We start from the raw sequence: 13,121 nt of genomic DNA, 5'->3' as shown, positions 1-13,121 counted from the left end.
GGATGTTGCCAGAGGAACTTACTTTTGGCTGAGTCCCATTTTCTTCTACTAATAAGGGGACGTTGTTCTTCACTGGAGGTGGCTCTGATTCTTTGTTACACAGGCAGCAGAAGAGACTGTGGAAAAGGCCTCTGCTGCGATGCTTCTTTGATGGGGAAACTGTGTTGGCACCTGAAGCACAATGAGAGAGAAATAGAGGTTATATAGGGGTTGATGGGCATATTGTACTGATTCCACATTCCTCAGAATCGTTAGATATATATACATTTAGGTAATGGGTGAAACTGATACTATTGCTCTTTTATCTAAATTTAAAATCTGTGGAACTGACTGTGATCATTCTTCAGGCAGTAACTACAGTTATAATGCAAATCAATGGACAATGTGGGTTTCATATGTTCTATATGCAGTTGTGTTGCTACAGTTTTATTCCATCAGTAACTAGAGTAACATGTATTTTGTTAAGTCACATCTGACAAGGGCTGGATCCGCTTTGTGAGATCGGTATTGGCACCAGCGCTCGTCCAGTGTATCTGATCCGGGCAGCACTTTATGTCAGCCGGACCCCTGCTGTGTTCAGTGGATAGCCTGTCTCTGGCTATTTCAGATGCATAGCAAAAGGTTAAAACATATTGCATAACAGAGCAAACGTGTACGGTTCAGCCCCGAAAATAGTCAGGTGAAGACATCCTGGTGTATATTATTATTCTTTAATTCCAAGAATTTGATTTTATTTGTTTCTCTAAGGAATGCATAACACCAAACACTGCACGGACAGAGGCATCATGTTCTATATTTCTAATAACAAATAGCTGTTGAATACTTATTTTTCTGATAAACCTGCAAAACAACCAAATTTAAAAAACCTTTTATGGGCTGTCTATGCAATACACACTCACACTGCTTTCCAAAGGAAGCTGACTATTGTTTTTAAATGTTTTTAAAGACCACTTTTTGCTTTTCCAATCTACCTATACGAGAATAAGACTATGACATTAAAAAGAAAGAATATATTTTTATATACTATGAAGGTTTTTTTGCATTCACCTTTAAGAACAGAAACTTGCGCTTAATATTTGTGACCATGAAGCAAAACAAAAGTAAAGTTGTTTACTTTTAACTTTATAATGAGTTTTTGCACATTGCAGTGAGAAAAGATAAAATGAATGAAACATGAATAGTTTCAAAACAACATTAAACATTGGTATTTTCAGTTGCACACAAGATATGATATGTCCTCAGAAAAACACACATTGATTGTATAAATTTTGTCTTAACTTCACTAACCCATGTAACAACTGCTAGTGGCATATACAGGTGGTAGAAAACATCACCAGCTGGTGTAAGGCGTGTTGAGAGCTGGTATTTAGAAAGAGAAAAAAACTCTGAAAACTAGCTGAGCCCTGACGACCAGTCAGAGCTGTCAGCCAAGACATTAGCAGGCTGCTCAGACAAGACTAAATCTGTAGCCTCTGTGTGCGGCGCATCACAGACCTGTCAACCTGCTTTGGGTGTAAATGTGATGATTGCAAAAGTAGTGCCGGTGGGCAGTCAACAAATAGAGGAGCTGGCAAACCACGCTGAAACGAAACAATACTGGATGTTATATCAAATCATTGTCACATGAAATAATCTGAACTCACTTAAGGCAAAACAGATTTGTGGCTTTTCTCTGTCCTATGTGATAGTAGAAAACAAATATACATACTGAGAAACACCTCTGTTGGACCTTAAAATGTTTTTATTTTTAATTTTTGTAATCACTTTTTTAGAACAAAAACTCAGTAAACATAGAAAGTAATTGTTAGATTATATCAATAAACAAAGTAGTCAGTAATTACAACCCTGTGCTGTATGTTTACTGTTCACCTGGAGGTATAATCAGAAGCCGATGTTTTTTTTAATCACCACATTATGATAAATGTTATGACATATTTTAATATTATTGTGGTAACTACTGGCTTTACATAGAAAACACAAACCCCAGACTATAATATGAAGAAATCTGAAAATATATCAGTAAAAACAAAACACATGAAATATAGACATATAAAAGCACTTACACTTTAGTATTACATTTATCAATAACTGCTTCAACTCATAAAAAACACCGTTAACCTTTCTCTTCGACCCAGTTTCACCTTCATCTCTGAGCACATTTGACCGACTTTCCCGTGTTATTCCCTATGGATTTGGCCTGTTGACTGCTTCATTCAACTGGAGCTTAAAGTGGAGATGCCACTGGAGAGCAGGTCATTATAGCGCGGATATGCTCCCTGGTCCCAAGATAAAAGGTTTGTGTGCAAACACCTGTGGCGAGGGAACTGGGCAGGTGAAGCCAGAGTGTTAAAAGACATCATGCTGCCCGGTGCATTACCACTTCTGAAATTACACATCAGAACGCTAAAAATAGGCGAGCAGATCAGCTGCTGACAGCGGTTAATGATGAGATTCTCTGTATGCATGTGCCACATACTCAGACCAGGCCACAAAGAAAACAGCCCTAGACAAAGCCTTGTTCAACGTACACTCCACAGCAGGACATGGCTCAGCAGCATGTGTACACTGAGCAGAAATGTTTCACAGTGCACCTAGAGAAAAATGAACTAAATTAAGCCACTGACACTGTACACTCTGCAACATCATGTCATTCCCAAAGCCTCCTAACTATCATGTCTACATTGCAAATGTCAACATCAACAGAATGTGGGCCTGAACAGACGACAGTGGCTCCTTCTGGAATGACTTCAGGTCCAAAATAAAATAGGTCATTAAAACCAAACCAACCAAAGCATGCGAAAAGGTAATGCCTCCCAAACTTGGTTGACTGGCTGTCCCACAATAGGCTACAGTTCAAATAATTCTAATAATTGTCCGTTTAAGGTATTGGCACAGTTTCTCAATTAGATTTAAGTTCGGACCTGACTAAGCCACTTGTAAACTTTGATTTTATTTCTTGTGATTTTATTTCTCCGCTGATGTCTTCCCAGGAGGTGCATTCATGGACCCTCGGACATGCCATCATGGTACTACTTCTGCTAGCTTAGCCACTTCCAGTGGACTTTAAGGCTAAAAACTTGGTGTACTGTAAATGACCTTGTTTTGACTCGAATATGAATGTCAGGGCTTGGGGACACTTGGGTGACACCACACGAGCAGTATGGAGGCATGTTAATATCTTAAGTATTTTGTAGTATTGAGAGTCATTAACTTCTCAAAAAGGAGATAAAACACATGATTAACAAAGTTGAAATGCACTTATTTCTATAGATGTCATGATAACATTGTTATAATACCGTGATTTATCTTTGCCTAATTGATTGCTAAGTGATAATCTAATAACGTGACAGCTTTATTTGCCATTATTACCTCGTGGACCTCCTCGGGGGATAAGCCCTTTAGGCTGGGAGTAACAGATGACTGTACAATACAAAAGAAAAATATCACAAAAGTTTTTCATTTCTGCATAATCCCTCATTTAATTGAATTGCATGTGCATGTAACAAGAGCTGTAACACATCTCCTTCTACCCAAACTATTCTATTACCCCTCATACATATTGAGCCGTGTCTAGTAGTTTACTTCAAAGTTTTTTCATGCCCCAAATAGCCTGAAGCAGCATAAACAGCTCTTTACTCAGCAGCCCAATGTTGCATGTGTAGGTCAGATGAAACAGCACCAATGAAAACCTTTCAATGCTGACAGTCCACTGGTATTTCAGGGCCACACACTGATCATAGTCATCAACCGCATTATAAAAAGCAGATAGCAAACCCACTTTAACCAAAAGTAGCACAAGTAGCTGAGTTACAGCAGGTAAGTTCTTTCAAAACTAAAGTCGATAATAAAAATGTCATGCTAATCACACTATTGTGATTGTAGCTACACTTCTTAGCTGCAGCTCTTTGTTTAATCTGGCCCACTTGTGTAACTAGGTTGGCAGGAATGAGCACGAAGCAAACTACTGCGACATTCCTCACACCTCCCCGTCCAAGAGGCTCAGACACTGATAATGAGGTTACAGCATTTCCAAGGGGCAGCAACAACCTCACGCCACATCAGCATGTTTTAGCCTGCTTAGCTGAAAGCGGGCTTATCTGGGACCCTTTCGGGCAAGGCATGCCGATGTGCTTCTATTCCTATCCAGATGCAGCAAGAATGAGGCCTCCCACGACCGACTTTCCGCCACGTTGACAACTGATACTCTGTTACGATCTGACAACTTGCTTCACACCCCTGCACAGCAAATGGTGCGGGAGGTTCATGGTGGCCACGACAGTCTTACATCAGGTCAGCTCAAGGTCTGACCATTTTTGTGTCTGAAAAATATTCACTTTACACACTGTCCCAAGCCATGGCAGAAAAACAACTACTTATTACACTTAAAAGATATAGTTGATGTCAGTGGACAGATGGAACAGAAAACGATCACTGAAAAAGGACATTAACTATAAATACACATTAATAGCACCATTATTGTGCCCATAAAACTGCATATGGCAGAGGAGGTGTGTGATAAATATGCTTCCAAACAAAGAATTAACATCAAGGTACAGTGGGTGTTTGGGAGATTAGAACAAAGACGGTACATTACATTTTAAAATAAAGTTTCATCGTTTTCAAGGATTCAAGATGTCGCCGTTTGGCTGCAGCACCTTGTGAAAACAGAGGCACTAATGACAACCAGCCTCTTCCCCTGCACTCCAGCCCCTCTTCTGGACTACCGCCATGTTGTGGACTCATGACCTCTTGGCCAAGAGAATGTAAAGCGAGACCCCGGCTTGAGTTGGCTGAGCTGGACAGTGCTGCCACCTCCTGACTAAACATTTCACTTACAGATTCAGAGCATTATCTGTCAGTCTTATCTCTGATTGTCTTCCTTCATTCAATCACCACTGGTCTTATTTCTCTGCCTGGTGACAGGACAGTAAGAACATAACTGCTGCTGCAGAAATCATTTACTTGTACTTTCTAATTAAATGCACTACCATCTGTTCCATAAAGAACAGACAGGTCCAGACTCACTGGTGCACAATGATCACTTTATTATAGAATCACTGAGTTGCTGAAGTAAATCTAGATATTAACCGTATAATATGTAACTTCAGCCACAATAGGGGGGTCTCTCATCCAAAATAAATACAGAAGACTTTGTTTGATGACATCATGAAGCAGGGTTGGATCGTGGCAGTTGTTGTCTTCCCTACCATTGCTGATTAAAATCTACCTGATGGTATGCAGTCACAAATGTTCATGGTTTTATTCACATTATGCAGCAAACGGCAATGAATAAAGGTGATACCATTATGAGTGACCCATACAAACAGTAGACTGGTTAGTTAGCAGTTCTTTTTCCTTCATCTTATATTTCCTTTGCCCCAGAAGTTACAGCAGAGACGAGCAAAGCAACAGTAAAGTGGATCGATGGAGTTAAAAAATAACATGTCCCTTTACCTTGAGTATAATTGTAAGAAACATTTCAGATGATGTGACACATGTGAACAAAATATATAAAATAGGTCTAGTTGTTTTTAGACATTTGAATTATAGTATTGTTAGATATTATATCACTAAGTCCTGCAGCTATACCTTACTGGAGGTTTTTCTAATTTCCCCCACTGCTCAGTAACCCACAGCCAAATATACAGCATATATCTAATGCTTAATCTTTGTGCTTATAGCTGTGGGAGGAAGCAAAAAGTGGTGCTGCTTCAACAATGATGGGGCTGTGGAATGACTGGTACCTTTTAATGCTATTACCACTTTAATAATAAAACTACAATAAAAAGACAAAGACTTTGGAATCCCTGCATTCATTTTAAAGCACAGATGTGGAAGTGGGAGGTGTTGTCACTGAGCTGTCAGGAGTCCAGGTGAAACAACATCTATCTGATGAATAACAGAGAGAGTAGCATCTTCAAACATTAATATTGGTCAGGCTATCATATCACATTTATACAACAGTATGTAACCCAGTCTACTCAAAAACCTCCATGCATTTCCCACAGCCAGGCTCCACACTTCCACTAGGATGCAAGTGACACTGCTTCTAAGAGAATGAATTAAGCTGATGATAAAGATGACCTTGAGAAGAGTCTGTCATCACTGGAAGCAACATGTCTTCGTCAACCCTTCATGATGACAACAAAAAGGTTTTAGTGTCACTCCTGTAAATCCTGACACTGTGAGAGTGTGGATCATTCATTTTATCTATATGAATTTTGCCATTCATACAGTGCATCTATTCTTCAGTATCGAAGGACAATTCCGCATTCAGATGGGGGAGACCGGGATCGCACCACCAACCGTGTGGTTAGAGGAAGACCGCTCTCCCCCTCAGCCACAGCCGCCCCAACGTATTTATGATCATCAGCCATCTTCTTTGGAGTGGTCTGCTGGGACAGCAGCATCACAGCAGCGGGCAGGAAGAGACTGGCAGACTGATTAGGAGGACCAGCTCAGCTGACCCAGTGGAGGTGGTGGGACAGAGCAGGAAGATGGACAACCAGTCTCACCTCCAGCAGGACACCATCACAACACTGGGCAGCTCCTTCAGCAAAGGCAGATTCACCCAGAGTGTCTTACACTTATTATTGCTTTACTAATGTATAATTTGGATTTTCATCTTTGTGGCTTTAACACAGCAAATGTCCCTGTTGTGGGATCAGCGTTGCCAGATGGAACACAACCATAGTATGGAAAGGCAATCAATACCCACTTTTTGAAGCTGTGTCAAGATTCCCAATCAATTTAGAGTCGAGAAACAATTATTTTCATGACACAAGGCTCTAATTTTGAAACATGAGACACTAAGGACTTGTGTTAAGCTCGGTAGACAAGTGTAACAACGAGACGGTCCTGTTCATTATCACAAGCATGATTGGCTGAAAAGACATCACATGAGAAGAGATGTGTAAAAACAGACGTGATCGATATTTAACGATCCAGATTACATCTGATAATACTAAGTGTCACAAACTGATGAAATTATACTACATCATGCAAAAATTACCTTACAAATACGTTAATCATCATACGTCCGGCATCACTGTGTGGGACTTATAAAAGATCATGTTATATAATCATAACTTATTTGATTATATCTTATTATATCTCATTTATCTCATTGTATCATATTTCGTTATATCGTATTTTACGTCATCTCATCTAATCGTATTTTATCTAATTGTATCTTTTACAAGGCTGACCATCCAATCCACCATGAACTACTATTTCAAGAAACAGCAAGCTAAAGCTTTAGGAAGGACCGTCTCAGCGGCCTCTGACCTGAACATCCCTGAACATGCTTGCAGCCTCATATTAACCCAGGGCTGCTAACATGGTGCATGGACACAAGGCCTCCTGCAGCAAACTGGAAACTGGAAGCAGATGCGAAGAGTCTGCGTCTGATCACTACAACAATAACACATCATGTCAGACTTCACCAGGACATGATGCGATCATCTGTGCGGCCACTTTTAAAAAGTTGATTAATAAATAAATAATAAGCGGAAGTGGCTCAAAATCCATAAACAACAGTGACAGTCAGCTGTCTGTGCCTGTGACCCCGCCCCCATTGAATGGACAGATTACTTAACGCAAACTTTGCCCAACACGACTAAGTTACATCACTGTTAGCTGCAGATGCTAATTTAAATCACATTTCCTTGCTTGTAGTCCATGCACGACGGCTGCTGCCCATAGGGCCTACACCGGCACACTGCACTGAAAGCCGGTCAGAACGGTGAGGAGAACCCGGGGCTGCTGGTGGTGGAGGGTCTCTGCATATATGTGGGTGTCTATAACTAGAACCAGGCCAGTGCAGGGGGGATCTGCTGGAGCAGCAGCTGACAGCAGTGACCCCTCTCCGCCCTGAGTGTCCCGTGTCCCGGTCACAGTGTCATGCGCAGCTGAAAACTTCCAGAAAACTTTTCTTTCTCCCCCCCCCACACACACAAACTCACCTTCCTCACCGCGAGCGTCTCCCTCCTCCTCCTCCTCCTCCCGGCTCACTTGCGTTATTATGGACGGAGAAGGGTCCATTGGATCCGTCGCTCCCACGGCACCACGTTGTTCTGGAGTTAATGAGCTGAAGTTAGTTCCCAGCAGTTAGGGCCAAACTAACAACATACATGTCACCGCTGCCACTCCCCGTCCGCAAACTCGCATACTGAGCGAGAAGAACCGCACCGAGCGAGAGCGGAGCCAGCTCCAGCGGTTAAATGAAGGGGTGAAACATCTGCTCATTAAAGTTAGGAGCTAAAGTTACGGTGCACTAGTTGATCAGTTTGCTCACGCTAACATGGAGCCAGACGGTTTCAAGGAAGCCCCGGTCTTAAAGTCACAATACAGGATGTGAGGCTCGCGCTCGAACTTCAGCTTCAGCTCGTTTCCTTGTGTCGACTGTGAGGAAATAAAGACGCAGGAATGTTTGTGGGGCTTCGATCTGAACTTGTTTCGTCACTTTCGAGCGTTCATTCGACGCGTGCGAGAGCAAAACACGTGCTCAACATCTGCCCGGCCGGCGAACACGTGGAGGTCACGTTAATGTAAAGAGTTTGATTCAGTGCAATCGTCTCGTTGAACTTCACAGACTGTGACGGAGCAAGGGGGGGGCCGCCTTGAAACCGACCAACCAGGAAGTGCAGTGTTCAAAGTGGCCACACAGGGAGGAAGGTAAGAATCTAACTGTGCACTGAGAAATATCTGCTCCAACACAAGGCTCTGTTTGTTTGCTTCATCGGTTATTTAATGGGTGCAAGCAGGGGCGGATGTTCATGTGAGCCGCAATAAACAAACACTTGCTCCAATAACTGTTCACTTTATAAATTTCTTTTGCACATATTATATTCATAATAATTTTTGCTGCATGTAGGCATATTTATTGCTTTAGTCATGTTTCAACAAATACTGCAGTTTTGCACCTTGTCTCTTGTGTCGTCTCTTGTATTTAGCTTTTTTTTCTTTACTCTTTGTGAATGTCCTTGACCTGCTGCTGTGATACAACAATTTCCCAATTGGGATCAATAAAGTACATTTATCTATCTATCTATCTATCTATCTATCTATCTATCTATCTATTTCGCAAGTTCAAGGGGAACACACACACACACACACACATATATATTACTATTATAATCATTTTATTTCAATATCATGTTAAATATTACATATTACTTACTGGCACTTTTGTTAAGTATTAGTCTCACCGCTTATTTCATTCTCATTTCTGTTGTTATTTCTATTAGGCACCATATTTTTATTTCATTTGCAATACATATTTTACTACTATAAGATAACACATTTCATATTGTATACGATATTGTTTTAAAATCCCCTCGTGAATCTGCCCCCTGCTGCAGGTGTTTTAAACACAGTTTTTTTAGTATTGAATCTCATTCAATCTTTTTACGGAGACAGATAATGAAAAACATGGGCTACAGTACTTAATACAGCCACCATTTGACATGAGATAGTAGGTAAACACATGTGTCACTGATAAATAAATATATATATATATATATATATATATATATATATATATGTATGTATATGTATGTATGTACATGAAGTATACTTGCTATAGTTGATTTTAAAAATGAGTCTCATTTACATATGTAGGCTGTGTATATATACTCCTTATGTGTACTGAGAACTGTTGTGACTTTCTACTTGTGTATACACACACAGCTGGGATATGGCTATAACCTGTACTAAAATCTGTAATTCTTCTGATCACAGCTAGGTGCTGCTGGTGGCTAACACTCTCAGATTGTACACATGAGGATTGATTAATGTCTACAGTCTCCATCCAAATCATTTTTAATCCACATTAAGAAGAGGGGTGTTCAGAGAAGTATGTTGTTAGGCAGATGTTAATGTGATTGTCTTGTTTTCAGCTTATTGTTTTCTCACCTCAGTTAAATTTCACTCAAACTTGCACATCTTTGAACTGGTTGCAACGAGGCAAGAGAGAGTGATAAACAGGAAATACAGGCTTCACTAGGACAAGTACAAAATAATCACTGATAACATTAATGAAAACAACTCCATACCATTTTGAGCACCATTCTTTCACTTGTACCTTTTAATTGCATTTGTTTTTGTGATAAAGTACTGTCAGTTTCATCACTAGTGTTTACCATTTTTATCTGAAACAAATATTCTCATAATATTTCATTAAAGACTCACTTTCAAAATACAAAATGCACAGTGGATAATCAAAAAACACTTAAAACACAATCAGTCAGCAAAAAAACCTTTAATTTTTATCATGATTTTATGTACAGCTTTAAACAGAATGTTCATACAGTATATTATCCACTGGGTAGCACTGTCAGAGCAAATTAATTGTGGTGTAGTTGATGAGACCTCATTGGAGGACGTCCACACGAGCAAAGGACTGGTCTGTGCCTAGACTGTTCTCCACAAACACCTCGTACCTGCCAGCATCAGACACCTGCGCATTTTTGATAGTCAGGATTGTGTTTGTGTCGCCAACGTCAAAGAAAACCCTGAAAGACAACCAAAGCACAGCATTTATTAACTCCATTGTTTGTGTACACAATCACAATCAATTTGTCATGTATAGCTACAAAATAGGTGTCTCTTTCTGGCATCAGTCCCACTTAGATAAATGTCTGTAAAATTGGGTCTGCACATTTTCGAAAGTTTGCCTTTCACAACAGGAACAATTACAGAACAATCCAGAGGATGCAGGAGGCGGGACATTACATATAAAATCCGCTGCAGAAATCGTGTGTTAAACTCTCAAATTTCATTGTCTTTCGAAGTTGACATCTTCGTCAGCATCTTCATGTGTATGACACCTCGTTTTCTTCCTGACATATTTTCTATTCTTTTCTTTTGTTTCATGTTTTGTATTTGTCACGTGTTAGAACCATCATCAACTTTCCCCCAGACATTTACTTGCTCTATTTTTACACGCTAATATTTTCTTAGGGACTGGCCTGAAAAGTTAAGGACAATGTTCGGAGCATCTGACTGGGACATTTGCATTCTCACACGTGCACAAGAACTGAGAAGACAGTGCTAAAATATATTCGTACAATACATGAGTTGAATTTGCCTACCTTTTGTCTTCATCGATGTCATCTCCATCTTTAAGCCAGGCCACATCTGGTGGTGGTTCTCCACTTATTTCAGCCTTGAGCACGATTGTTGTCCCTCTCTTAGCCTTTATGTTGTCTGGGCCTTTGGAAACTCTAGCAGGGACTAAGAGAGCATGATGCAACAACTCCATTAGTTATATGATATATGAAATACTACTGGGTATTGCTTTAGAGAAGTTGTACTTGTAGGAGGATGACTAGTAATTGCTAGGAATAAAATAGAGGGAAAACATCACATCTGACAAGTTTTCTAACCCATTTCGTTTGTGTTTTCCAATTGATCGACTATGAATGTTTCAGAAGTATTAATGCATTATCCGGGAAATAAGATGTTAAAATGTTTCAGTAGAGTTATAGTATAGTATGGTAGAAATACTTTCATATACTTTCATGGCAAGAATGATGATCCATACCTCTTACATCTGATTCTGTCTGAAAATAAAACTCAAAATGTTGAATTATTCCTGAAAGCTGTTTGATTCATTTCTGATCCCACCCTCTCTGACAAATTGGCTTTTACTGACATTCATGCCCCACTGCAAAGCACAGCAATGACAAACTCTTGCTAAAGTTAGCAGTTTGTACACACCCTCCACAAGAATACAAGCAGATCCCGACGTCTGTCCAAAAGGATTCTTAATGGTAACGGTGTATTTTCCCAGATCAGCCAGAACCCCATCTCGAACCACGAGCGCCACAAAATCTGGATCTTCAAACACGTAGCGATACTTGGGATCATCCTTCAGCTCTTTGCCGTCCTTGTACCAGACGATGAAAGGATCAGGGAAGGCGCTAACTCTGCACTCCAGCTTTGCGGCGCTGCCCTCGACAAGAACCACATCTTTGAGCTCCTGCAGGATCTTTGGAGGACCTTTCTCCCGCAGCTCTTTACGTGACCTTTGTGGGAAACATAAGAATATAATTTTAATGTTTATTATGTGGGTTCTTTTGTTTCAAATTACCCAGTTTATCTGACCAAGTATAAAGGCAAAATTGTTCTAAATAGCAACATTCAAAGAGAAGACAACTCTCAAACAGCTCAAAAGGCACTTTGTTCCAGAAAGTCACCCAGTAGAGTAGTAGGCCTAAAAATACACACTCATAGTACTGTACATACACTCAGTCTCCTTAATGTGTCTTACTTATTTGCATTAAGATCCATTCTTTATGGCCCCAGTGAAAATGTTGTTTCTTTCACTAAAGAAAGTGAAAAAAAATTTCCTGGATCCACTCTCTAATACGAAATCCACACTAAAACTGAATGGGTTCCTTCCTGATCCAGACCACACACCCTTCCACCAAGTAAAGTGGAAGTTCATAGAGGTGTTGAGTGTTATCTTGCTCATAAACAAACATACAAACTAACAAACAGACACAACCTCCTTGGCAGAGGTAACAACTTGGAGATGTTAGTACCGGTGTCCACGATATGAAGCCTGGATTCGGATTGCAGCCTCCTGGACCTGAGGATCATCGATGTTCAGAGTGCATCCAGGGGGTGCAGCCTTTGTGGACATCTGCAGCAGTCAGAGCTGGTTAGCACCTCAAGTAACACAGTGAAACCCATTTCTTTATCCTCAAATCTACTGTCTCACTGTAGAAATACTGTTAGAACGAGTTAAACATAACAATTGAATTTCAAATGCAACTCACTCTCAGATTTCCCACCTTAGAGATGCACACTACTCCTGATCGACTCCAGAGTCAGTCAGCATAAATGGCTTCCTGCTTTATATCTGCAGGTCTGGAGGGGTTAGGTCTTTAAGGATCATGACAAATAAACTCTCACCCAGACGTTCCTTCACCTTCTTTGGATATGACACATTTTCAAATCCTTATTTAGAATTCACATCAAACACTCTGGAGAATCCTCAAAGCAGTTAATAGTTTTGTTGGTGGTTGTTTAAGTATGGGAGTGGATTGAAATGTGAGTTGCCCCTGGTGGAAACAAGCAGATAATTGTGGGACAGGGTCATTCAGAGGGAGTGG

General features: G+C 40.4%; 2 protein-coding genes and 1 long non-coding RNA gene across 3 annotated transcripts in view; 1 reads left to right on the top strand and 2 right to left on the bottom strand.

Moving 5' to 3' along the window:
* Positions 1–8,609, bottom strand: part of LOC109631015 (carboxy-terminal domain RNA polymerase II polypeptide A small phosphatase 1-like) — a 23,567-nt gene extending 14,958 nt beyond the window's left edge. The window contains exons 1-2 of the mRNA XM_020089572.2: positions 7,965–8,609; positions 23–171 (exon numbers count right to left, since the gene is read on the bottom strand). Of these exons, the coding sequence (XP_019945131.1) occupies positions 23–171; positions 7,965–8,043 (228 nt within the window). The 5' untranslated portion in view covers positions 8,044–8,609. The remainder of the gene's footprint in view (positions 1–22; positions 172–7,964) is intronic.
* On the top strand, positions 8,544–11,602 carry LOC138411906 (uncharacterized). Its single transcript, XR_011244395.1, has 2 exons — positions 8,544–8,676; positions 9,742–11,602. It is a non-coding gene; the product is annotated as an uncharacterized lncRNA (long non-coding RNA).
* On the bottom strand, positions 10,247–13,121 carry spegnb (SPEG neighbor). The gene is made up of 4 exons (XM_020089702.2): positions 12,549–13,121; positions 11,722–12,029; positions 11,094–11,235; positions 10,247–10,514 (listed from the first exon to the last, which is right to left on the bottom strand). The coding sequence occupies exons 1-4, from the start codon at positions 12,647–12,649 to the stop codon at positions 10,373–10,375; spliced, it is 693 nt and encodes a 230-aa protein (XP_019945261.2). The 5' UTR covers positions 12,650–13,121; the 3' UTR covers positions 10,247–10,372.

Source organism: Paralichthys olivaceus, chromosome 10 (assembly GCF_024713975.1).
Source record: "Paralichthys olivaceus isolate ysfri-2021 chromosome 10, ASM2471397v2, whole genome shotgun sequence".
Taxonomy (NCBI): domain Eukaryota; kingdom Metazoa; phylum Chordata; class Actinopteri; order Pleuronectiformes; family Paralichthyidae; genus Paralichthys; species Paralichthys olivaceus.
The sequence above is the reverse complement of the archived record's forward strand: the minus strand, read 5'-3'. Positions and strand labels throughout refer to the sequence as shown.